General features: G+C 36.9%; 1 protein-coding gene across 5 annotated transcripts in view; it reads left to right on the top strand.

The window, feature by feature from the left end:
• Positions 1 to 27,668, top strand: part of ANKS1B (ankyrin repeat and sterile alpha motif domain containing 1B) — an 805,832-nt gene that overhangs the window by 275,993 nt on the left and 502,171 nt on the right. For all 5 annotated transcript variants that reach the window (XM_053921934.2, XM_024579129.4, XM_024579128.4 and 2 more), the window contains exons 11-12: positions 3,461 to 3,597; positions 25,032 to 25,212. In XM_053921934.2, the coding sequence (XP_053777909.1) occupies positions 3,461 to 3,597; positions 25,032 to 25,212 (318 nt within the window). The remainder of the gene's footprint in view (positions 1 to 3,460; positions 3,598 to 25,031; positions 25,213 to 27,668) is intronic.

The raw sequence follows: 27,668 nt of genomic DNA, 5'->3' as shown, positions 1-27,668 counted from the left end.
GTGATGGTGCAGATCATGGGTTCAGAAGATGGAGGCACTTACAGTCTTTTCTAGATAATTTAGTACTTTATTACCCACTGTCTTGTACTATATATTAAATTACTTACAAGAAACATTCGTAAGCTTTTGCCATGTAGTCTGCATGGAGTACCCAGCAGTTTTTCTGGCTTTGATGCAAAAACAGTCAACTGGCCCAGCCCTTGCAGTAAATCATTCCTCAAAAGTTCATCCCTTATTTCTGGAATTAAATTCTGTTTCTCCCAACTTGTGTTAATAGCTTCAAGGTACTGGTCTCAAATCCTACTCAGTTATTCACAGTCATTACTCTACATGTAATATCTACAAAGCATGACTATTTTTTTTTGCTTTTCCCTCTGTATTTTCTTTCCACTTCCATATTTTATTTTAATTCTCATAATATTTAGTTTGACAGGGAAAAACAAAACTCAAATTTATTAAACATAATAACATGATAGCTATTTTTCCTGTGTGTTCTCTCATTTTATCAGCATACACAAACCCTATAAGTTAGTTATTAATCACTCTCACTTTTAAAGTGAAGGAAATTGAAATCGAGGGAGGTTAAATAAATTCTCTAACGTTGAACGGGTTTTCTATAGACTTCAGCATCTGGTATTAGAATTCAAGTTTGGATGCTTCTTTGAATTAACATTTACTAAGGACAGAGAGTTATATTTCAATGTTGTAAATCTTATTCTGTCTAAAGTTGAGTGACAAATAGCAAAGAACAAAAGACGAGACAGATACTGGAACACTGTATATAGAAACAGGTTCATGAAGACTTCAGATATTAGCACTATTAGACTCAGATTTCAGAAAAACAAAAATAAGTGTATTTGACATTTTCTGATAAATAAAAGCACTAAAAAGTGGCAAATGGTGACAGTATATTTGAAAAAGAATCAAATAGAAATTTTAGAGCTGAAAAATGTAATTGAAATAAAAAATAGGTCTGACAGCATACTAGACACAGCTACAGAAAGAACCAATAAACTGGAAAATGAGTATGAGAAACTAGGCAGGTGATGTTCCGTTGAGCTGTACACTTGAAACCTGTGTGGTTCTGTGAACCAATGTCAACCCCAATAAATTCAATTAAAAAAAGAAACTATTCGGAATGCAGCTCAGAGAGACAACAATGATAACTAGAAAAAAGAGAGAATCAATGACAAATTATAAGGAAAATAAATGCTAACATCATTTCATTGTAGTCTATTAAATATTAGCTATTATTATGACTCTGACCCCCTGCTTAAATATCTTCAATGTTTCTTATTACCTATAAAATTAAGTATAAACTTTTGTACTAATACACTTCCTCTCACTCATTTATACTTATCTCCAACTTCTTCCTAACCTGAAATAGCTTCATCTGTGTTCTTTCTTCCGTCATGCTGTTAGGCTTTATGTTCTATTCCAGCTTTCCTGCCTGAAAACAGAAGCCTTTCACAATTGTCTTCCTCTCCAGCCACCGTCTTCCCGGGCTTCTTCATTCATGCTCATTGATCACTTATCGGTTCTCATGATACATTGCATTAGAGATTGCATGTCTGATGCCACATTTGATTGCACACTTGTCAAGGGCAGAGATTAAAAAAAAACATTTGCAGACTTTATTTTTAGAGCAGTTTTAGGATCACAGCAAAATTGAGTAGAATCACAAAGAGTTCCCATATACACTCTGCTTCAAAATGGGTACAGCCTCCCCCACCCACCAACATCCCCCACCAGAGTGGTACATGTGTTACAATGAACCTACAGTGAAGCATCATTATCACCCAAAGCCTGTAGTTTACATTAGGGTTGACTGTCCATGGTGTACATTCTGTGGGTTTGGACAAATTAAAATGACATGTATCTGCCATTATAGTATCATACAGAACAGTTTTACTGTCCTGAAAATTCTTCATGCTCTACCTATTTATCCCTCACTCCCCCCTTCCCCTGGATAGAGATTTTTAAAAATTTATCTTTGGAATGAAACATAATAACTTATATGTTTGTCCCCAAATACATGTTTTTGGATGTATGGTTGAATGAATGAAAGAAGGAAATAGACAAATTGGAGAGAATCGGGGCATCTTTGCATTGTCTCTGTTTCAATATTTACTGACACTATTCTGTTCTACTCAGAAGACCACCCACACAAACCTGCCTATTATTGAGATAACTAATTCCTACCTTTTCCATTAAATTGAAGTCAAGAGTGAGCTCTGGATACTTTTAAGACATATTTTATGAATGAGCTATATAATTCAATGTGCCACACGTGTATTTTTCACTCTATGTCTGGATTCCCCAGGGGATGGAATTATATTTTTATGTGGTGGGTAGTTTTTATTCCCTCACTTTGTATGAGCAAGAAGTACCTTCATAAATGTTGCTTTTCACTTGGGATTGTGGACAGTGGCCAAGGAACAGAGAGATTTGCTGGTCAATAAACAAGTCACAGCCTCAGTCCCTTTTGCATCAATTCAGCTCACTGTCTAGGACAGAAAATTATTGGGAACTAATTAAAAACATAGCAAGGAAGTACATTTTTTACAGATTTGATCTTGCAGTAGTTTCCATAAAAAGCCATAGAAGGTTGCCAAATTGTTGTTAAAATAATCTAACTTCTCTTTGAGCTAGCAGAAGTTATTTATAAAACACTTGTCATCCTTTTCCAAGTATTATACATTCCACACTGCATCCCTGGTGTTGTTTTGTTTTCATGTAAACCTAAGAAGAAAATGTGACATGGTTACTGATTTTGAAGACATCACACTTCCTTATTCCTCCCAAATAGTTACCATAAGGGAAGATGAATTTACATTTTTAAGAAAGTCATTCATTTAGTTTTGACCAGATAGGAAGATATGTGTATCTGGGCGGGTAATAGTTGTGTGTTTGTGTACATTATAAAACCGTTTAGCACACATGTCAGTTTTTCATCAAAGTTAAGTCACTGGGACACTTTTCTATAGCTTGAGGGATTTCTGGGAAAAGGTGCTTTGAGGAGGCTTGAACTTGGGTTTTATGAATCAGGAGCTATAAAACATGTGCATTAATAAAGATCAGCACCCATTTGAATGATGATTGAGAAACTTAGCCCAATAATATTTAAAAATCATGTTCTTTTTTTAGTTAAGGTGAGGTTCTAGTCATTCATGTAATGGTGGCAGTCTTAACAGCTATGCTGGGTAATCTATCGATATCAATTGAGTAATAATACTCTTCCTTCTTGGAATAATACTACAGAGGGTAATATTCTGAAAGAAACCAATGCATTCAATAAACACTCTCTTTAAAATATACCGCTGGGCATATTCCTCATTATGATCTTGTACTTGATGCCAGTTTTAAGTTGACATCTCAATTCATGTTCACTAAACTAAGTTCAAGTCTTAAAAGGTAAACTGAGTGATTAGGCTCATGGCAGTTCTATTTTTATTCACAGATAATGCCTCTGAGGTAGCAATTACTGCTCCAGGAGCTAGTAACCATAGAAACAGCTCCACAGGCCCAACACCTGACTGCTCACCTCCATCCCCCGACACTGCCCTCAAAAATATTGTAAAAGTTATTCGACCCCAGGTAAGTGCCCAGAATGACATTATCTGCACTATAATGTATTTTGTTTTCGAATCAGTGCATGCAAAACTCGTGATGCAATGCCTGGCCTGTTTTATGATCTATAAATTGATTTTTAGGTTAAAAGAAGGGACTTAGAAGAGGATGTTTTCTTCCCTTGGAGTTGATGGTAGACATTGAAATGTGTATTCAATTTTGGAAAAATGAATTTGTACATTACATGAAAAAATAAGTGAAGCTTAGAAAAAGGGCTGTTTCACGCCATCTTCCTTTCATAACATTTTAATAATTATGCCCCAATTATTGAGCTGCTACCTGTTTTAGGCTTCTTTTGTCTGCATTTCTTTAAACATACTGTATTTGTAGTCACTTCTCTGTCCTCCAGCCCAATTTGCTTTTACATGTTTCTTTAAATTCTCTGTTCCCTACGGTTTCTGACTAATTTTGCCAGTGTTTGATATCATACATCTCACTGCTCCTTATTTCCCTCCAGCACTCACTTTCACCTCGCTGGCCTCCCTCTACCCTTTGTTCTTTTTTCCTGTTCCTGTCATTTGTCTGCATGCGTTTCTTTCTCTTCCTTCTTCCCTTTTTGTTGGATTTCCCAGTAGGCGGTTTGCAGGCAAGCTTTAGAAATATCATTGGGACAAGCTGTTCTGTGATATTTCATTGAAAATAGCACTTATAAAGCTGTTAGCATTATATTTTTGCCAACAGAAGAACTCAGAACATGGACTCGATGGTGTTCTCAACCTGGTTCATTCTGAATGGGCCTCATGAAATCCAGGATAGGGGGGCTTTGGATCCAATCAGTGCCATTCACCATCTACTTAGCTATATAGTAGGAACAAACCCTTTGGGCTAATTTGTGGAACAAATATGTCTTTAAAGACTGTTTTATGAATGAGCAATGATTTCTTTTAATATCAGATCTTCTTTAATGTAACTTGTTTTGGATTATTTTTTATTAAAATCAACATCCTCATCCATAAAATGGCATTTGAACTTCCTATATCCACCCCAGTTTATAGAACACTTTCATATACATTGTTTCCTCGAACCTTCATTAATTCCAGGGGAATGTATATTCTATTGTTATGGATCAGGATGTCCACTCCCGAGGGGCTCAGGGGTACGAGTAATTTGAAGTTCCTTTCCTTTCTTTAGTACCATAGTTGTCTCTTCCGGTCCTGTTCAGAGGTGAGAAAAGTCCTCATGAGGTTGCACAACCTGGCACACCTTTATGAGGCACTTACAGGTTCAGGGTCTGTTGGGCACAGGACCATTTTACAAGTGTCCCAATGCACGGAGGAGAAAAATGTCTTCAAAAATGCTTTTTTCTTCAGGGAAATTTTATCTAGTTCATTTGCCTTAAGAAATAACCTCATTAACCCCAGAGTTAGAGGCTAAACGCCACATCTATTGTCACCAGTTCTCTCATTGTATAAAGCTGAGTATTGGGGTAGGACTGGTGACTTTGGGGGAGGGTTTGGAGACTAGAGAGTATGGGTGGGGGCGGCCAGATGGATAGAACAAGGGGCTCCCTGGTGTGTTCTGACAAGTCACAGGTGTGTTAGCAATGAAGAATGGCCCAGAACTAACTGTTCCAAAGGAAAGACAATTATCAGTTGGCTTATATAAAAGCCTATAGTTTGATCACAAGTTTAATCCTCTAAAATGTTTGCTAACTCTGGCTTTCTGTACGGAAACTCAAAAAATGGGGAGTTAGATTGACTTGTGGGTATTAAAACACTTTTAAAATTTACTAGAGATTAATAACATAGTTGAAATGATCATTTCACTCTTAAAACAGGCGATGAGCCTCGACAATAAAAGTGTAAATGCTGCTGTGTTCATGAGTCCACATTCGTGTGCCAGGGCGTTGGCACGTGTGTCCAGTCTCGTTGTGAGAACGATATAGAGTCCGTGAGAGAGAAGACATCACTTTCATCTCAGTCATGCACGTAGGTGCTACTTGGAGCAAGTTCAGTTGCTTTCCCTTTGCCTTTCGCCTGCCTTTATCCAGTCCACTCTCCATCATGCTACCTACACACAGAAAATACCCATTGTAGCCAAGGAGTCCTTGCGTTCGGTATGAGGTTGGGCTGATCATACATTACGTGTTTCTAATTTCTGTGTTAATTACTTGGAAGCTACAAACTTTGCAGTGTTTTGTTGAGTTTGATTTTATTTGGCATATTTATGAACTCACTAAGTCACAGCTGTTAGTTCTGCATCCTGTGTTTGATCTCACCTTTGCTTCTTTGGACTCTTTCTTGTCTTAATGTTTTCCAGCTTGTGAAACCTTCTATTTTGAATTCATAGAAACTGAAATATTTATATACTTACTGGTTTCTCTTTGTTTTTCTCTAGTATATTAACCCCCAGGGCTGAGTTTCTCTATTAGGATGAATTCACAAGGCTGCATTTATTTACTTATACTTGAAAATGAAATTATTTTTAAACTTGAAAAAATATTACCTTTGACATAAAATTTGAGGTAGTTCTACTGACATATCAGTCTTCTTCTTTCTACTAAATAATATGTTACTTGCAATGGCTTTTTTTAGTGTTTTCCTAGGGAAGCATCTATATTTCTCCCTAATTGAAGCAGAGAATACAATCTGGTGAATTTTGACAGTTGGGGTTATACCTATGTATAACCCCATGCAAAACAAGATACAGGACATTGGCCTCACCCTAGAAAAGTGTCTCTTGGCCCTTTCCAATGAATTGCCCCAATTCCTGCCTAAGAGGGAGCTTTTTTCTGACTTTTATCACCACAGATTAGGATTTCCCATTCTTGTTGACTTTATAGAAACGGAATCCTACAGTGCGTTTGTGTATTTGGGGATTCATGGTTTTTTGTTTTTGTTTTTGTTTGTTTGTTTGCTGAGTAGTATTCCAGGGGATTAATATGATACTATTTATCCATTTTCCTGTTGCTTGGTAATTGTGTTGCTTCCTGTTGGCTATTTTGAGTGAATGTGCTGTGAATTATGGGCTTTTTATAGATATGAGTTCAAGGCTTTTTATAGATACAAGTTTTCATAATGCCAAAGAGTGGAACTGTTCGCTCACAGGGTGGACCAGTAGCTAATGTTAAACGCAACTGCCCAAGGCTTTTCCAAAGTGGTTGTTGCATCACCCCCAACAGATGTGTGTGCGAATTTCAGTTTCTCCACCCTTTTGTGAACATTTGGTATATTAGACATTTTTTTATTTTAGTCATTCATATGGGTGTGAAAAGATTTCTCATTATGGTTTTAATTTGCCTTTTCCTGGTGACTAATGGTGTTGAGCACCTTCCCCGTGGTTATTGACCATTCTTATGTGTTCTTTTGATAAGTGTCTGTTCAAGTCTCTTTCATGGGGCTGTTCAACTTTCTAATTGTTGATTTGTACTAATTCTTTGTAAATTCTCCTGTAATTCCAAAAGACACGGGTTCTTTGTGCGTTTTACGCACTGCAAATATTTTTTTCTACTCTGTGATTTGCCTATGTATTTTTAATGGTGGTTTTTGATAAACAGAGTATTTTAACTTTGATGAGATCCAGTTTATCAATTTTTCTTTCATGGTTAACACTTTCTGGGTTTTGTCCAGGTTGTGAATATGCGCTCCCATGTTTTTTCTAAATACTTTCTCATTCTGGCTTTTACATTTACTTTTCTGATCTATCTCAAGTTGTCTTTGTAGGGTGTGATGTAAGAGTTGAGATTCATTTTTCTCCTACATGGAAAAGGACTTTCCGCACTGAGCTGACTTAATGCCTCAGCATCGCACGTTGCTTTCACTTTCAGTTGCTCGCTGTGTAGAAATGCAGTTGAGTTATTCTTGTGTCCTGCCACCCATGTCATTTTATTTAAAAGTTGTATTAGTTCCTTTTAAAATTAATTTTTAATGGCTCTCTCCTGCCATCGGAGAATAATGATGGTCTTATGTTTTCCTTTTTGAGTCTTTAGGTCTATTATTATTATTATTTATTTATTTATTTATTATTTTACTGCTGTGATGTCAGTGCACCTGTGCATGGAACTGGTAAAACCCAAGTCTTTGCCTTATTTGCTAACTTTGAGAGAAAACATTCAGTGTTTCAGCATTAAGTATGATATAACCTATTTTTATTCTATGTACCCTTCTACTCTCATTTGCTGAGAGTTTTTAGCATAAAAGGATGTTGAAGTTTTTCAGTTTCTCTTCTATGTATAATCAGATGATCATATCATTTTTTCTTCCTTTGTTCTGTTGATGTGATAAATTACATTGTTTTATATTTTTAATGTTAACCCACCTTTGCATTTCTGGGATAAATATAACTTGGTTATGATTTTTATTCTTTTTGTATAGTACTTGATGCACAAGACACTTTGGATAAAGTGTAAAGCAGTGGGCTAGAGATGGATTAGACATCAGGGAGATGGACTAGAGGGATTAGATATAAGGGAGTTAAAAATGACCTGGTCCTGGTTGGCTGGGATTTTGAAATGACCTTAATACACACAAGAAAAACTTGAGCAGAAATTAATTTTGATGAGGAAGAGGGTGGCATGATAAAAATTTTAATAAACTTATTGAGCATGAGCCATGATATACAAATTAGAAATATTGGATCTCTGGTGAGAGGCAAAAGCTTAAGGTGAAGATTTTAGTCACTTATACAATGAGATGGTGAAGGGAGATAGTATTAAAGATAGAATGATGGAAATGTTTACCCTTAAGGAATATAGTTAATATTTGTTAAGTATATAGTATAACTTAATTTTCATGATGTTTTAGAATGGATATTAATTATATTTTATATGTGAAAAAATTAGCAATCAGTAAATTTATGTAACTTCTTTCAATATATTTTGGAAAGAAGACTTTAGCAAAGAGAGAGAGGGAAGGAGCATTGAGAGATATAAAACAAGACGACAAAATATTATCATAAATATAAAGAAAGAAAAGAAAATTGAAGGAGAGATTAATCAACATTGTCAAAACTTGTTAGGATGCAGAGCTGAAGGGAGCTCAAAATGTCACTTCATTTGATGGCCATAAGGATAAAGACCTTCAAGAAAGCAATTTAACTCAAGTGGAAAAGGTAGACGCTGAAGATGCAAAGAGTCGAAGAGTTGGAGAGAAAACAATGCCCTGATTGTAGATTAATCTTTTGAGTAATTTGGTGATAAAAGGAAAGTAGTATGGCGGGGTGTCGAAGGACAGGCAGAATTGAAGAAACTGGTGTTTTTTTAAGTTTCAGGATGCACTTAATTAAATCTGGGTGTAGAGGATGGGAAAGAGAAGACTAAAAGTTGATGGGAGAAATGTAAGTGGTGGGGTCTGAAATGTCAAATTTATAATTATTAGCTGCAAAGTTGAAACACTGGCATTCTTGGAGTGTTTGCATAAGGAATTAATTGATAAAGCACTGGATTTGGGGGCTGCACCCTCGATGGTGGTTCTAGGTAGATGGACTTTTCTGCTCCTTTCTCCTTTTCCATGACACAATTAAATCTAAAATAACAGAAGAGGATGCTAGAGAAGTGACCTACAGTCTAGGCAGAAAAGAGAGCCTATTTTGACACAATATCACAGATAAATCATCCAAATAAGTGCTTAATACTAAACATTGTAATTACATATTTTAATGAATGTAGATGGAGACTAACAGAAAGTCCACCTGGAGAATTTGGAAATTCTGATTGTCCTGAGGGTCCATATTCCACCACACACTTTAAATCCCGGCCACAGTAGAATCAAGGGACCCGGCTACACTCTCACAGCTAAGGAGGGACCCTGTCAAAAAGAAGCAAAGAGGCCACAGGGGTCCAGAAAAGACAGGAAAGTCAAGGACCCAGTTCTCCCAGGAGTCTACGGGAGATGGTCTGAAGAAAGATGGGCTGCCCCCGAACTCCTATCCACAATGGACTCTGTTTCATTCAGGCAAGAACTCAACCTGAAGGAAATAAATATTTTGGATATTCTGCTGGACTTTTTGTGTGCTTAATGAGCTAACAATAAACCAATTTCATGATAATCCACACAATCTCTCTCTTTCATTATTAAGAGCTTAGAATTTGGGTTATATACAATTCTTGCCAAATCCAGAATAACATTTTGCTGGGCACCGTGGGGTTATAGAGTACATATGCTAAATGTTAAAATTGGAAATGAGAGTGGGTATGTAAAAAGCAGAGGCATATAATTCAGAAAGAGTACAGAATATTGTATCGGGTTGCAGCCAAAAATAGATAAGGAATAAAAAAGAACTTTTAAAAGACAATCTTTTAAAATATTTTTATTATTGAGTACCAAACCACTTATTTCTATGATTGAGTATATGTTTCATTTATTTCTTATAAAAACACTCCAAGGTAGGTGCTTTTTAAAAAATTTTACTGATTGGGTCTGAGACTTGAAGAAGTTGAATACTTTTCCCCCGTGTTACACAGCCACTGACTGGAAGAACTCTGGTCTCCTAACTCTAGCAGTCTGCTCATGCTAATTAGCTCATCAGGGAGAAAATAGTGAAGATGGAGCGTTTGTATTCCAGAGAGATGTTAACGTTTGAGAGGAGACTAACAGATTGGAGAAAGGAAGAAGAACAGAAACATAGGTGGCAATAGTTTATAGCCAGAAGAAGAAAACCCAAGAAGACTATATTCAGTAATTTGGAGCCTTGCAACCAAAGCTAAGTGAGAAGTGGGGGCTAAAAACAGAAAAATAATAAAATAACAGAAACCAATCGTAGAAGAAACAAAGAACAATTTGGAAAGGAGAAAAAAATTGTCAATGGCTCCAACAATCAACCAGTAGTCCTCAGCAAATTAGAATTTCCTGGGCAACTTTTAAAAAATGCCTGGGCCATACCCCAGACTGAGTAAATCAGTATCTCTAAATATTTAATTTTAGTGTTTCTGGTATTCTCAAATAGGATGGTTTGCAAAACTCATGAAACATATGCAAAATTTTGCTGGTTGGGCCTTTTCTAGGAATTCATTTCTAACGAGGCTTCTATCACACACCCTCTGTGTAACCTTTCTGACTCTTCGGTTCGTCAGCAAAGTGGGGATGGTGTTTGCTTTGCTTCCTTCTCAAAGCTCAGCTCTGATAAGATGCGCCACGGTGCTGTGTAAACTGTAAAGCCCCATAGCAGCCCAACTTCCTATCCTCGTGGCAATTAGAAAAGTAGTGTTTGCCCACATTTGAAATAGGACGTTTGAGAGACAATCCTCTCACTCTCACTGTCTCTCATCCACAAGTGGCTGCGGCGCTGGCGACTTGGGCTTTAGGAAATGTATTTGGAAGCCTTTTCAAGTGGCTTGAACCATTTGAATCTACCTGAAATGATGCTGGTCATCTGTGGGGTGGTTCCAACCCCCAGCATTTCATCCCTTAGAGGTGCCTGCATAAGGGAGCTCCAGGGATATGAACGCCTGATATTTGGGATGTGAGAGAAGCTGATGAAGATAGAAGACACAGAACTGGGTCAGGCCGAGCCAACGTGGGGAAGGGAAGAGCCGGAATCCAGAAAGCACCCAGTACAATCTGCATCATTGATTGATGAATACAATCCCTATTATTCTTCATACATATGCCAGTGGCATATTATTCATCTTCATTTCTTTTGATGAAACCCAGCTGGATTTATCCACTAGGAAAATGGGGAATTATTTGTTACTGACACTTTCTACGTGTAAAAACAAAATCATTTCCTTTTCTAAGCATGAACTATAATTCTCTGAATTTTGGTCACACGTTGTTATTGACAGCAGCAGACCTTGGTAAGTAGGTGTTTTCTTTTGTGTTATTCAGGCTTTTTCTTCCACATACATAAACATCTCAGTGGAGGCCCTTCCTTGGCCTTTCTCCCCAGAACATCTCAAGGCAGTTAGAAAGAGAAGGCATAAATGAAAATTTCTCTGGGAAAAATTTCCTTAGAAAATAAAATGTCCAGAAAGTAGAGTTGGTGTTACTGTTTTAAATGTCTTAGTGGGAACTAGAATTTGAAATCTAGTATCATCCCTCTTGCTGGTCAGTTGGTATTGGCTACACTGGTAAAAGTTAAAGCCTGCAATTGCCTCTGCCTCTAAATTCATGGAAACCTGTTTGACCACGTGATGAACAGTATACCCAATGGATGAATCTGAAGCCGATCACTTCAACTTCCTGATCTCGCCTGTCCTAAATTGTGCAATTTAGCTCTGACTGTACCACAGAGCACATTGTTACTTTGTTTATTCATTCGTTCAGGAAACAGAGTTGAGTGTCTGCTGTATGTTGGGCATCATAAGAGGGTATCCACAGGTAAAAATGACCTAAAACCACCTTTAGTCAGCTGAAGGAGACTGTGCTCTAAACAGATAACATTTGGAATTTCACTGGTGGAATTCACTGATTGAGTGATTAATCCCAGGGATTATCACCAGCCCTCTTCTTGCAGTTTACACTCACATCCGAGCTTTAAATGCTTTTAAATGCTGTCTAAATGCTGATGACTCCTCAATTTGTTTCCCCAGCCTCGACTGCTTCCCTGAACTGTAGGCTCACATTGAGCCAGCGACTCTAGATCGCAGGGGAATGTCTCAAAAGCATCTTAAACTACACATGTGTAGCACTAAGCTCTGTATTCCAGTTAGCGGCAGCTCGGGCTAGCAGACATGGCCCCGTCCTTGATTCTTTTCTTTTTCTTGCACTCTCCCATCTGATCCATCAGAAAACCTTCTACGCCAACAATTCTCAACTACGGTTCCAGACCCCTCGGCAGTCTCAGAAGGCCTGTGAGTCAGAAGCGTTTTCATAATAATACAAACACGTTGCCTTTTCCACTTCTACTTGTACAGGAGTGCTGGATGGAGTTCTCTGTCATTGCACGGTGGTGCACAATGACATCAGAGCTCTGACAGCTAATGAAACGTGCACTTGTATTCTTATGTTTTGAAAGCATCTCAGTTTTAATTTTAACATACTAAATATTTACAGATATAACCCTCATGTTCAAAGGCTCATTAGTGTTCTCGATAATTTTTCGGGGTATGTCACAGTCCTGAGATCAAAAAGTTTAAAAATTGTCCCTCTGGCCTGTTTTAAAAAGTATGTCTTGAATCAGGACCTTCTTACCATCTCTCCACTGTCACTCTCATATAAGCCATTCATTTCCCCTGCCTTGACTTTTGAAAGAGCCTCTTACCCTGTTTCCAGGCCCTGACTGCTGTGCCCTTATTATCCTTTCACAAATTGGCAGGTGGACCTACACGAGTATAAATCAGACCGTGTTATTCATCCACTCAAACTTCCAGTGTCTTCCCACCTCACTCAGACCAAAACCATGCATCTCCTTAAATAATCTTCCTCTCTTTCTATCCTCTCAGTCTGCCACCTGTCATCCTCTACCAAGCTCATTTTCCTCCAGCCACGCCATCTTTTCTACATCACCTCAGCTAAACCAAACAGTTCCTGCCTTAGGTTTTTGGGGTTTTTTTTTATACTCATCATTGAATTGTCTGGAATGCCCTTCTCCTAGAGACTTACATGGTCATTATCGTCCTTCCTTCAGGTTGTTATTCAGATGGCACCTTATGAGCGAGTCCTTCTCTGGCCACTGAATATAAAGTAGCCACCACCTCACTTCCCATCTCCTTTATGCTAGTTTTCCTTTATAGCATATTTTAAACATGAATTAGTATTTATATGTGGATTTGTTCAGTGTCTTTATTTCTCATTCAAATTGATGTTCCATAAGAGTAAGAACAGTGTCATATTATAACGATTATTGTATCCTTGTATGTGGAACAGCACCTAGTGCATAACTGGTGCTTAATAAGGATTATTTGTATTAATTCATTGAGTATGGTTGGGTAAAGGCCAGGGAAGACTGTTCTGGGAAGGAGTTTACCAGAGATGGGACAGAGAGAAAAAAAAAACTTTTATTAATGTGTATTTTGATAAGAGTTTTAGAAAAATACTTAACAGCTAAAAGAGTTGAAATTGTGAGCTAAAATTGATTCAAATATGTTATCTTCATTAAAAAAGTCTCTATCATCATATGGCATAAATTTCTATGACACTGATAATGTTTTATTCCAAGGGAAGTTCTATGTACTTAGTCTTAAAACTTCCTATCATCTTAAATTTATTCCTATAAGTATTTGCAGTGTCACATCTTCCGGCCTTAGCCTTTAACTTCTTTCTTCGATCTATTCTTTCTTTTCTTCTTGGTGATAACCCCCATCACAATTGCTTTTACTTACACACACGTAGGGTAAAATGTTTTAAACTGTAATCTTCTTACTTAAGCCAAAAAAAGGGCACCATTATTTTTATTATATAGAAAGACATTTTGGGTAATTATAGAAAGAGAAATATAGCATGTTGCATTGGAAAGGGTGTGCATTGCTGTGAAGTGCTGAGAGAGCTAGGCTGTAAAACTGTCTGTGAAAGTTATTGAGTATCCTTTGAAAAGTCTCAATTTCCCAATCTGTAAAAATGTGGTAAATAATATTCACTTTTGCAGCTGTTGTATTTGCATGAAAAGCATATTGTGGGATTCCTGACGCAGCATGTGTTTAATGAAAGGTATTATTAGTAAAGTAATGATGTGAAGTAAGAATTAGAAAGCAGAGTGACTTCTGGTAGGTTAAAAAGCAATGCGTGCTGCACATTTATTTGTGAAAAAAAATTTGCTCTCATACACACATTGGCATATGCTTCCTGTTTGGTTGCTCAAAACATATCTTCTGTAAATCATTATATAATCACCTCCTGCCGTTCTTAAACAGAAATTGAAAAAAGAGAGAAAGATACAAATTGCCTGTATCAGAAACAAAACATGGAATATCACTACAGACATCAAAAGATTAATAAAGGAATATTGCAAACCACTCTACCCACATAAATTCGACAATTTAGCTTACATGAATCACAAACTAGCACAATTCACCCAATATGAAAAAGATAGTATTAATACTCCTGTAACTATTAAGGAAATTGAATTCGTAATTTATATATCTTTAAGAAAAGCAGTGATTTTGCTGGAGCATTATAACAAATACTTAAGGAAGATTTAAGTCCAATTCTAAACAATCTTTTCCTGAAACAAGAGAGGGACTTTGCAATTCATTTTATGAAACTAGTATTTCCCAAATGCCAAAATCAGACAGTACAGAAAACCCAAACCTACCAACCAAACAAAAAAACCCTCAACAACGCAAAAAGCAAATACCACAGAGCAATACCCATCATGAATACAGACACAAAAATTCTTAACAACATATTAGTACGTAGAATTGAGCAAGATATGGAAAGAATTATGCACCATGACCACGCGCAGCTTACTCCGGTGATACAAGGCTGGTTCACCGTCTGAAAATTCAGAAGGAAAAAACCACATGACCATAGAAGCAGATCAATTGGAGCAAAAGAAAGCAATCAATAAAATTCAACATCCATTTATGATTTGTAAAAAAAACTTCTCAGAAAAATAGACACAGAGGAGAACTTCCTCAACTTGATCAAGACCATTTATAAAAAAGTCTACAGCTGATATTTAATGGTGAAAATCTGGATGCTTTTCTCTGAAGACTGGAACAAAGTGAAGGTGTCCGCTCTCCTCACCACTGTTATTCAACACAGTGCTGGGAGTCCTGGCCGTGCAGTTTTGTGAAAAAAGGAATATAAGGCACAAAGCATACGGATTGGGAAGGAATGAATAAAACTGTTTCACTTGCAGCTGACGTAATTGTCTAGGCAGGAAATCCCCCAAAATCTACACAAACCCTCCTACAACTAATCAGTGAATTAAGTAAGGTCACAGGATAAAAAATAAACATGAAAAAATCAGTTGTGTTTCTATGATCTAGCAATAGTCATGTGGACACTGGAATTTAAAATACAATACCATTTACAATCACACACAAAAGATATAAAAATTTTAAATAAGTGTAAAGAAAGTGTTCATGGATTAGAAAACTGAATATAATAAAGATGTGAAATTTCCCCAATTGATATACAAGTTTAGTGTATTTTTTATCAGAATCTCAGCAAGATTATTTGAAGATATATACAGGATTATTCTAGAATTCACATGGAAATGTAAAGGAACTAGGACAATTAAAACAATTTTGGAAACAAGAATAAACTGCGAGGAATTAGTCTACCCAATCTCAAGGTTTGTTTTATACTGATAGTGCTCATATTATGTTATACTCATATTACGTTATATATAGAATATATAAAGAACACTCAAAACTAAACAGCATAAAAACAAACAACCCACTTAGAAAATGAGAAAAAAACATGAAGAGACATTTCTCTGCAGAGGATATACAAGTGGCAAATAACCACACGAAAAGTTGTTCGACATTACTATTGGAGGAATGCAAATGAAAACCGCAGTGAGCTGTCACCACCACCTATCACAATGACTGAAAAAAAGAAGTAGTGACAGCACCAAATGCTGGCAAGTATATGGAGAAACACATACATTGCTGGTGGAAAGTGAAATGGTACAGCAACTCCAGAAAAACAGTTGGGCAGCTTCTCAAAACGTTAAACCCTTTACAAACAAAGCACCCAACACTCATGCTACTGGAAATATATCCCAGCTAAGAGGAAACTTTAGTTTACCTAAAAAACTTCTACATGAATATTTATGGCAGCATTATTCATAAAAGCTAAAAACTGGAACAATCCAGATGCCCTCCAGTGGGTGAATGGCTAGACAAACCGCGGTCCAACCAGACCATTGAACACTACCCAGCATGAAAAGGAACAAGCTATTGATACACACAAAGCTTGGATGAATCTGCAGAGAATTATGCCGACAAAAGCAAATCTCAAAAGGTAACATGCTGTCTTACTCTATTTATATATCATTCTTGATATGACAGAATTTTAGAAATAGAGACTAGATTGGTGGCTGCCGGGAGGAGGAGGGGCAGGAGAGAAGTAGGTGTGGCTATGACAGGCAACAGGAAGGATGGTTGCCAGAGGGAAGTGTTCTGTTTCTTGGCTGTATCAGTGTCCATATCCGGCCTGCGATATTACACTATAGTTTTGCAGGATTTACCATTGGGAAAATGTGGAAAAGGACACATGAGATTTCTCTGTATTATTTCTTACAACTGCATGTGAATCTACAATTTTCTCAAAAATTCAGAAAAAAATAATTAAAAAAATTAAGTTGTAAAAAAAAAGCAACATGCATCTTTATTTGTAAAAATGTCTTTCCTTCACCCACACAGTGATGGGAGCTTCCTATTTTGGCTGCTGAGAACATTTCTTCCATAATCCTTTGCGTAATTACTTCCTGCTGTTCTTAAACTGGAAAAAAATCATTTAAAATATTTTTTAAAAAGAAATTGGGATATAAAGCTGGTCTTAATTTTAATTTTGGACACATTTGAATTTTACATGAGCATCTTTGATATAATAATGCATAAATATTTGAAATGCCTAATTCAAAACATATTTTTTGCAAGAAAGTCATGACAATTTAAAGCTGAGAGAAGCTTCTGTGAGAATAAACTTCATGATTTGGAGGTAAAAATGCTCTCCAGGTTTTTAATATCTACATTCAGTCCAGAGCCACTTAACACTTTTGTTGAATAAAACTAGAATAAAAACCAAAACTTTTATTACCCTCTCATGTCTATATGTAGTCTTTCCAAATCAGATCTGAATAACGTGTATGCAGAAATGATATGGAGAAGCATATGTTACATATTTTCCACTTTGAAATCTTAACACGTATGCTTCTATATATTAAATACTAGGGATATACTGTTTTATAATTTGTGTCTTTTAATAGAAGATGAGTATACATGTTAATCCATAGCCAAATATCTCTATGGAAAATTGAGATAAAAGCATAAAATATACAGATACAAAAAATATCTGCCTTTCAACACTGAGTGACTGCAGGATTTAATATTGATACAAAGTAGAATGAGATTCCATTTGTTCCTGTTTTCCACCTGCTTGTATTTTCTTCAACAGCCTTTAAAACAATGATTTTTTAAAAAATGCTGTCGATAGACTGAAGAGTAGGAAAATCGCTCACTGATAAAAATGTGAGAAATTCAAGAGCTATTAGCCTCCAGCGCTACCTGTACTTTGTTACTTCTTCTTGCTTGATCCATAGTGTGGGTCGCAGGGGGAAAATGCAATTTAAAATTCTTTACAACTTTAAATTTCAGCTCTCCAATCTGTTAACTGTGAGACTATCTCTAAATCTCAAGCCTCCCATAGAATGGAAAGAGTAATAGCTACTTTTAATACCAATGTTATAGGCTTAAATGAGATAACAAATCTCGGGGTTCCTAGATGACAAATCTCCCCCTAAATACTTGACACTTCCTCACACCCACATTAACTTTCTCGGGCGGTCACGCATTTCTCTCCCTGTCTGTTTGTCTATAACCTGTACTGTAGAAGAATGGTATTCTGCCTACCTGAAGATAGAAAGTTCTCAATCTTTAGAACAAGTCTTAATCATATCAACTATTATATTGGTAACCCAAAATAAGTGAGTAAATAAATAAATAACTATACTCCATATTAAAGGGTTTTTTTTCCTTTAGTGAAAAGGGAAAAAATAGAAATCATTTTCTATTTATATAACATTTATAATAAAAGTTTAATAACATTTACCCCTACTGAGTTTTTGTCTAGACGTCTTCAAATCCCTTCTCTTATACTTTTTAAAAAGTGATCAAGACAGAAAAATATGAGAAATTCTAACTCAAGGTGACGAACTGATCCCAACTGTTTCCATCTCCTCCTTCCTGACGTCCAATTAAAATGGTAAAATAAATATAGAAATAAGAATAATTCCATAGCAGTGATGAAAACCAGAGAGTGGCAGTATTAGAGGCACTCAGGAACTCCTGAAACTTCAACCGAAAAGAGAGGAACCAAGCTCAATGAGCCAGTAAATGACCTCTGAGAAAACACTTAATGCAAGAAAAGGATTGTGATCAGTATCCTCAGAAAGACGTGAGAGGTTTTGAATTCATGAAATGAAGAAGAGGCTATTTTTAAAATGGAATTCCTCTTTGAAAAATAAAAATAGGATCATTACACCCAAAGTCACAATAAAATGCTTAGAAGTTTTGCGCCCTCTCTCACTTGTTTACTGATGTGTCCTTGGAGCTTAGAATAGTAGCTGAGACATGGCTGACGGTCAATAGTATTTTTAAAAACAAATGAATGAAAGTGCTTTGGAACACCAAATGTAGAACACTCCCAAAATATAAAATAAGAAGGACCAGAGAAATCCGATATCCATTTACTAGAAGCTCTGGAAGTAGGAGAAGCCACAGCAGTACTTGGGAGAGTATGGTATAGCAGAGTCCAAAAATATAAAGCCAGTCTCTCTTTGGGAATTTAGTATAATAAAGCTGGCCTTTCAGATCAGTGAAGAAATGATGGTTTTGGGACAATATGCTACCATTTTGAGGAAAAATACTTCGAATTAACTTTTTTCACCATATACCAGATACTCAAAAATACTCTAGGTTGATTGACATTCTAAAAGAAAATACTACTGGTCTAGCTTGCAATTTTTACCACTCATCTCCATCCCAGTTTTTAAAAGTATTTAAGAAAGCATCTGATTGATTGCCATTGACTGGAAAGGATACCGATTTACTGTTGATATAATCTATCAATGGGCCAATGTCTTGGAAGTGTATCATTTCCAAACATTTTTGTTGATGGCACTTGCCAATTTTCTGACATCCAGCCAGCTTCTCTTGGAACTCATTCTGAACTTTGGTTTTGCTTGAATAATTTAATACCACCATTGACTTTTGCCAGCACCACTTTCTCTTTGTACCGACAACAGAGTATTTCTCTAGTCCTCCTTGACATTTTCTTAGGAGGTTGATGAGGTCCCCTCAGAATTAAATTAAGTGAATTCAAATGATTTGACATCTAAGTAAGTGGGTTTTTTAATATCCATTAGTTTAAATAATTTGAAAATAATGCAGGAGGAAACATGAAAGTGGATATTTGAAACTTACATTCCAATCCAGAAAAAACTTGGAAGTAAATATACACGTTACCTAGATGGCTTCTTAGGAGCTAGGGGTTCTCGTTTTACTCATAAATGAATCATATTTATCTGGGTTGCGAAAATGCCATGAAATTCTTAATGCTGTATCAGAATATATTATTTCATGTATATCTTTACAAAACACAAGGATATCCTTATGATAATAGGTTCTAATGAAGAGAATCTAAAGTAAGGGTAGGAAATGCATGCCATCCTGTGTGTGACTCCAGTAAATTCACACGTCAGTCCCTTTCAGGTAGTACGTTAAAGCACTGGCTTCACGGAGATGGGACCAGTGCAGTCTCATTGGGCACCACCCTCGGAAGGGCCTCCTTCCTGCGCTTAATGCTTCTGGTCAGCTGACTAAACATTTAATGAATTTGTTTTCTAAGTGAAGTCTGTGGGAAAGTGAAGCATGTGCTTGGGCTTGGAGTCTTGGATCATCTGTGGTTCACCTCCCATCATCTCCCCACCTTACTGAGTGGGGTTCTTAGTCACCTGGGCTCCCAACCAGCCCAGCAATGGCTGACACAGCAGCGAGACCCTGAGCGTGAGGAGGATGGAAGTCAGGTATACTTGCTAAGTTGTTGCAGCGAGGAGCCTTCGGGTGCCTGTGGGAGTCTGCTCTCATCCTGGGACTGTCACCACTTTCCTGTAAAGGACTAGGGAATAAAATAGTTCAGACTTTGTAGTCACACTGTGTCTGCTGTGACTAGTCAACTGCTGCGAGAGTGTGAAGGCAGCCATAGACCACATATAAACGAACTGGTGTCTATATAGTCCAATCAAACTTTACTTACAGACACTGAAATTTCAGTTTTATATAATATTTACCTGTTGCTAATGTTATCTTCCCTTTGCTTTCCCCCCCAATCATTAAAAAATATAAAAACTATTTTAATTCATAGGCTTTACAAAAGTAGTCAGAAGCCTGGATTTGGCCCCTGGTCTGTAGTTTGCTGATTCTGGTCAAGCTGACATGTGGGAGCAAGTTCTTGGGAAAGGAGGGAGATGGGAGTGCTGGACCCCGGGCAAGGGACATGGTTGAAAGGAGGACTCACAGTGAACGCAAGTGCAACCCGTTTACACATCGAACTTGGAAAACTCCATTTGTCAGTTCATTGATTTTGCGGAAACACTTTTTCATTCTTCTACTGAATGACTTGGCAGGAGGCCATCAGGATAATTTTTAAAAAAGAACGCGTTAAAATCAAAGCAAATATTCCACGCCCATCCCCATTTTAATAACGCTACTACCTTTTTGTTCTTTTCTCCCACTGCTATCATTTCGTTTCTCCATGTAGACACCTCTTCAGTCCTGCCTCTGTGCTTGTGTTTTGGGCACCATTCATTTGTATCTGGATGGGGACACAAGACCCTTCCCTCTGTTTGAAGACCTTCTGCTTGCTACTTAATGTAATCCTGAGTAAATCATTTAGCCTCTCTGAGCCACTGCATTCTGTGCTAGCGAGGCTAAGTACTGTTAGCTGACACAGCAGACAAACCCAGACCCGCAGTGGTTGAACATAAAGGAGGTTTTACTTCAGCCTCTGTAAGGTCCAGTGTGGGTTGCATGACTCCTCCATTTTGGAACCGCATCACCTGAAGAGTAGGAGAGGCACGGAGAAGCCTCCCTTCTACTGCCAGTCAGTTGCTCAGAATTAGTTACATGTCTGCAACCCACAGGCACATAAAGCTGGGAAATAAAAAGGAGCCTATGCTTATGGTTTTGTTGAGCACTAAAATGGTGTGTAAAATGATCTCTTAGAACAGGGGTTGACCAGTATTTTTCTCTAAAGGACCAGAGAGTAGACATTTTAGGTTCTGGGTAATACGGCCTCCATCACTACTTCTCTACTCTGCCACGATAACGTGAGAAAAAAGTCAACGAATGGGCATAGATGTGCTCCAGTAAAACTTCATTCTCAGAACAAGAGGCAGGCCAGATGTGGGCCACGGGCCATCGTTTGCTGATCCTTTTTAAAAGCATAACTAACATATAATGATTCTCTTTTTTTGTCACCTCAGATACTCAGGGCAATGACTCTCTCCTCTGTGTTCCTTAAACTGGCTAGTAACAGACAGTTCTGAAGAAGCAAATAAGGGTGAGGTCAGATGATCATTGATCCATGGTTTCTTCCCTTCCAATTTCTATTAGCCTTCCTCCAGATATTTTATTTGGAGCTATGCTACAGTGAGGTCATAGCACTCTGCTCAAAGAAAGAAAGGGAAATACAATTTAGAGTTGCGTAACCATGTATTACACAGTCTATACTGAGTCCCAAGAGCATGCAAGCATGTATCTTTCACACTTCTGAATAGGAGTGTATACATTTGTGTTTCCCATTAAAAAACTTATCTTCTTGTGTTTACCCAAGTGAGAAATCTGTGAGTCACCCTAGACTCCTTCCTTAAAAATCAACCTTCCCATCCAATCAGATGCCAAGAGCTAACCTCATTTGCATGTCCTAAAAACATCTGCTATCTCTACCCTATTGCCACTGTTTTACTTCAGGACCTCATTACGTCATGGCTGGAATTCTGTAACATCCTCCTCATTAGTCTTTCTTCCTCAAGTCCAGGCCTGACCACTCTGTTCTCTGAATTGCTATGGTAGGTTTATTAAAATGCAAACTCAACTATGAAACCCTTGCTTGGAAATCATTCAATGTTTTTTATGTTATTATTATTATTTTAATTGAATTTACTGAGGTGACATTGGCTAATAAAATTTATAATACAATTCTATAACATATCAACTGTACATTGTATTGTGTGTTCATCACCCCAAGTCAAATCTTCTCCCATCACCATTTGCCCTGCTTTTACTCCCTTCTACCTCCCCCAACACCCCTTTCCCTCTGGTAAGCACCATACTGGCATCTGTGTCTACGAGAATTTTTTGTTTCTTTATTCAGTGGTTTTATAAATTATTCAAGTTAAAGACCAGACCTGTTAACATGGCATTTAGAGGCCTTTGTGATTTGGCCCTTGCAACTTACAGTATCTCACGTCCTGAGCCCAGGGCTACCTTGACACACTCTGCACTTGGCTGTCCCGCACTGTTTACAGTTCGTGCTTTCCTTCTCCGCATCCTCTTTCATCTGCCTACCACACGCCTACCACCTCTGCTTCGTCAGGGTTCCACTCAGCCATCAGTCACCTCCTCCTGGAGGACTTTCTTGATCCCCTCCCTAAACTAGAGACCCACCTTTGGGCTCCCTTTATATTCTGTTCCTCCATGTATCACAGCCCTTTTCACTGCACTGTCCTGAGACATAATTCTTGGATGGCTTGTCCCTCCCCTCATGCCCCATTCCTCCTCCAATAAAAATCTGTTTTCACCTAGATTACAGAAACAATGTCTTATCTGTTCTTATCACAGTGCTTACCATGGTATTTGCAGATTGGTCAGTAAAGCAAATATTTGTAGAATGAATTAATGTAGCAAAAAAAAATAATAACCTATTTGCTTTCATGATTGCATAACAAATTGTGTTTTTAATGTAAATAGAACTTTGGGTGGTTGGGGTTCAGAAACATGTATTTAAGAAATATTTAAAAGCAAAGAAGTCATGTACATCAGTGAGCTTGACCTTTAAAAAGTTTATGAGAAGGAAAATTATATGTATTTGGTTTTTGCCTATATGCAAAGTGAAACAAAAACACAACACAGTAAAACAAAGCCCGGGTGATAGACATGCCTGCGTTGTCATTGCAGCCAGTGTCACAGTCTGCGACTTTGATGGCTGTTAGATAGTCTAGTGGAAAGAACACTGAATGTAAAATTGTAGTCTCAAGGACAGACATTTCATGAGAGATCAAGACTGACATCGAACCCTGTTATTTCAGACTTCAAAAGCGCCTGAGCCCTGTGGGTACTGATTTGAATTCTGTTACTTAGCTGATGTGTCACAATAATAAATGACTTGCATTTTCTTGTATAACAATTATTTATGCCTCTCAACCTCTTTAATTAAAAATATTGCATTGGTGACAGAATAAAGAATATTGTGATCGTTTGTACCCTTTATTTAAAAAATAAATGTAAAATGTGTATATTTTCAATATCATTGTCTATTTTAGATTATAGGCTAAATGATTTCTCCTTTAAAAAAACATGAACTACAAGAGACAAGATGATTTGAATATTATGCAGGGAAATAATCTGTGAAATACAGTGATTAAATTAACAAGTATTTGAGGGCAGTGGAAATGTTAGTAAATAAAATGTTTATTGTACTTTGGGGAAATACACTTATTGTAAAGAAATTACAGTTCACCTCTTTTAATTATTGTGAGACTTAATATTTCAGTAATATGAATGAAAAGAATAAAAAGTAAAAATACTCAGATTGATTCTTGGGAAGTGTACACAATTCTGAGAACCAAAAAGACTGTGATTTGTTTTGAAGGACTAGGTTAGAAGCTCTGCGAGGCAGCAAAAAGAGTGAACATAATTAAAACTATGGGAAAAAGTAGAAAACTGCTGTAGGGAACAATCAATTACTGGCAAAGGGTATAGATTTTATCTGACATCACTCCATGATTTTAACTTTACTTGCTATTTGGGGATTAATTAAAATCCTTAAAAAAGAAAATTAAAGTTTATTACAAATACCAAGAAGATTCTTAGATCCTGGGAAATGTTCTATATAACTTTACTTAATTCTGATGATAAAATTTCACCATCTGGTACTTGGGGACAATATCAAATGACACCAATTCCTTGGGCTATAAAATGAATTAAAAAAAAATGGAACTGCTCTAATAATGCTTCAGTGTTGTGAGGACCCTTTTATTGTTAGATTTTATATCTTCGGGGTTTTTAAAATTTTATTATTTCTTTTAGAGAGGGGGAAGGGAGGGAGAAAGAGAGGGAGAGAAACATCAATGTAAGAAACATTGATTGGTTGCCTCTCAGTTGTACCCCAAAATGGGGACTGAACCCGCAACCCAGGCATGTGCCCTGACTAGGAACAGAACAGGTGGCCTTTTTACTTTGCGGGATGATGCCCAACCAACTGAGCCATACAGGTCAGGGAAGGTTTATGTTTAATAAATGCTAGTTGATTGAAAGGTGACTTGTAATGGTAACTTTCCAAAGTGGTCATTAAGAGAAAATTCTATGCACTATATTTTTATATTCTTCTGGGGAAATCTAACAAAAAGTCTAAATTATTTTATCAACTATGCCATATTTTTTCATCAAATACTTTTTCATTATTTAATTTATTAAGGGATTATTTAGCATCTCTCTGTAAAACACAGTTATATTTTAAATATAAAAACTGGATAGTTTAAATGAAAAAATCATCCCTTAGATTACATTGATGGGGAGGTTGGGCTGAAGATGAACACGATTATATTAATACTGTCGTCACGCTCATTTATTTTAGCCTAAACAACGAACCTCAATTGTGTCTTCTGTGGATTTTCATCGAACGAATCACAACCAAGAATATTTTGAAATCAACACATCTACAGGGTGTACAAGCTTTCCTTCCAGCCCTCCTGTTAGTCCACCCACCTCTTCTGTGGGAACCACAGAGGTCAAGAACGAGGGAACTGGCCGTGCAGGTAAAGCAGTTCACTTTATGCAGCTATAATTTTGAATTTTTAAGGCTAAAACCTTTATGAGTTAATTAAGAGGAATCTTCCATACGAATCACATTGTGCTCTTCGTTCACCTAGATGTGTGGCAATGTAGTGCTTTATGATTTTTGTCAGTCTCGGTATAATATTCTTTTTGAATACATGAATGGCCTTTTAGGTATTAGATATTAAAGATGATTATAACCTAAAGATGTTCCGCTGCTGCTGCTATCTACCCCTCTTCACAGAGTGGTATCAACTCGTCAATATATGACATCTAGTTTGAGGCTAGAGAGCCTGTTTCAAGGTTATCTGATAAGATGAAGTTGGACCGTGTGGCCCAAGTGGGCTATCAATTGACTCAAGCCAAAGAGAACTTAGAGAAGAGGGGTGAGAAGCAACAAGGCTGGGGTGAGGGGAAGATTAGAAGAGTCGCCACACCCACTAGTAAAACATGCCTGGTTCCATCCAATCGGATTTGCAATGCTTCCCTTCCTTGGGGGCCAGAAGCTAATAACTGGTGGACAGAAATATGAGAATAGGGCCTAAAGAATATTTCCTCTTTATATCTAATTTAAAGTAAATTAACCATTGAACTACATTTCCTCAAAGAGATCTGATTTTAAAACCCTCTAAGCATGATTAATATGAATTTTAGAATGAAAAATTATTGTATGTATTCCATGTAATTATTATTCTGAATGAGTGTGTGTATGACTATATGAAAGTATAGACATGTACTTATTTAAGTCCTCTACTCTGACTCAACTTTTAAGAGCACTGATAAAAGCATTCCAAAAATATAGCCAGAGAATTATTTTTCCCTAAGAAAAGCACTAAGATTTTTTAAAAATAATGATGAATGGGAGTGGTGAGACTGATAGTCAGTGGAAGCTATAATCCAATCTTTCTATGGCAACCAGAGTGATATTCATAAAATGGAAATCAAAGTATGTCATTGTCATGCTTAAAATGCTAAATGGCTTCTCCTCGAACTTGGAGTAAAATCTAGCTCCTTACTATGGCAGTGAAGTGCAGTGTAACCTGGCTGCTGACTAGCTCTTTAAGCTAACCTTTAGCAGACTCATCCTGGCTCGTCCTGGCCTTTTTGCTAGGCCTTTTGGCCTTGTGGCTTTTGTACTTTGGTTTCTGTCTTCAAATTTTCATGTAACTGAGTGTCATTTGGCTTTTGGCTCATATGCACTTCCCCATAGTTGCATTTCCAGATCACCGTATCTTAAGGAGAACCTTTAATGTGATAATTATAGTAACAAAGATGTGAAAAGAATAATAATATTATTAATAAACAATAACTAAGCAAATGCTTAGTTTTCATATTTTAATATTAAATTTAATTTATGAAATTTAAAATATTTAATATACCGAATAATATATTTAATATTAATAAGCAATAAGTATTTACACAAATACTTAACACTATGCTTCATACACTGTTTTAGGCACTTTATATATATTAACTCATTTAAACCTCATAACTGTTACATGAATTGGGTGCTGTTATTTGTAGACAAGGAAACACAGAAAGAGGATAAATAACTAAATAACAGCCCATAATAACAGAGCTGGGATTCAAACTTCATGGTAGACTCCATGTTCTTCGCCATTTTCTACATTGCTTTAGCTACTTTGGTCAAATCATCCTGTTTTCTTTTTTCCAGAGTATTTACTATATAAAATTATATTGTTCACTTGTTTACTTATTTATTGTCTTCTCTCCTCTTTCTAGAATTGTTAGCTAAAATGGATGGGTCCCTGACACATTGTAGGCTAAGTTTGTTTACAAACCATGAGATCAAACTTCTTACCTAGCTATGAAACTTCATCTCTTTATGCTATAGTTTCCTTATCTATAGAATTAAATTAACAATTAATTAATTAGATCAGCTTACCCTGTAGTGCAGTAATGCATGTAAAGTGATTAGTACTGTGTCTGCTACACAGTATGAAGTAAATGTAACTGGTAGTAGTATCCATTATGATATTAACGAAGCCTTGCATGATGTTTAATGCATGTCTCCCATGCAGCGGTTACAGTTTTACAGGAGAGGAAAGATGGGACACGGTTTATAAATGAAAGTGGCATGTGAACCCCAGGAGGGGTTGTAGGCATATAATTCTTAATTAATACTCATTTGAGTGTCTCATTCCAGATTAAATCTGAAAATGGGAGAAATGACTCTGGTACTTGCATTTAGGAAAATCTTTCTCAGCTTTAGTTAGTATATTAATTGTTTTGGGTTTGTTTGGGGTTTTTTTGATGATTAATTTGAAAATTGTCAACAATCTGTTGAGGTAGATAATGTTTATTTGTAAATTAAGGGTAGAGAAATGTGTAGGTCTAGTGCCCTCTCTCCACTCTAACCAACAGAGACGTGGGACAAGGACACACACTTGACCTCTGTCAGGGCTTCAGTGGCACC

This window comes from Desmodus rotundus, chromosome 3, assembly GCF_022682495.2.
Source record: "Desmodus rotundus isolate HL8 chromosome 3, HLdesRot8A.1, whole genome shotgun sequence".
In the NCBI taxonomy this organism is placed as follows: Eukaryota; Metazoa; Chordata; class Mammalia; order Chiroptera; family Phyllostomidae; genus Desmodus; species Desmodus rotundus.
This window is presented reverse-complemented; position numbering and strand designations above follow the sequence as displayed.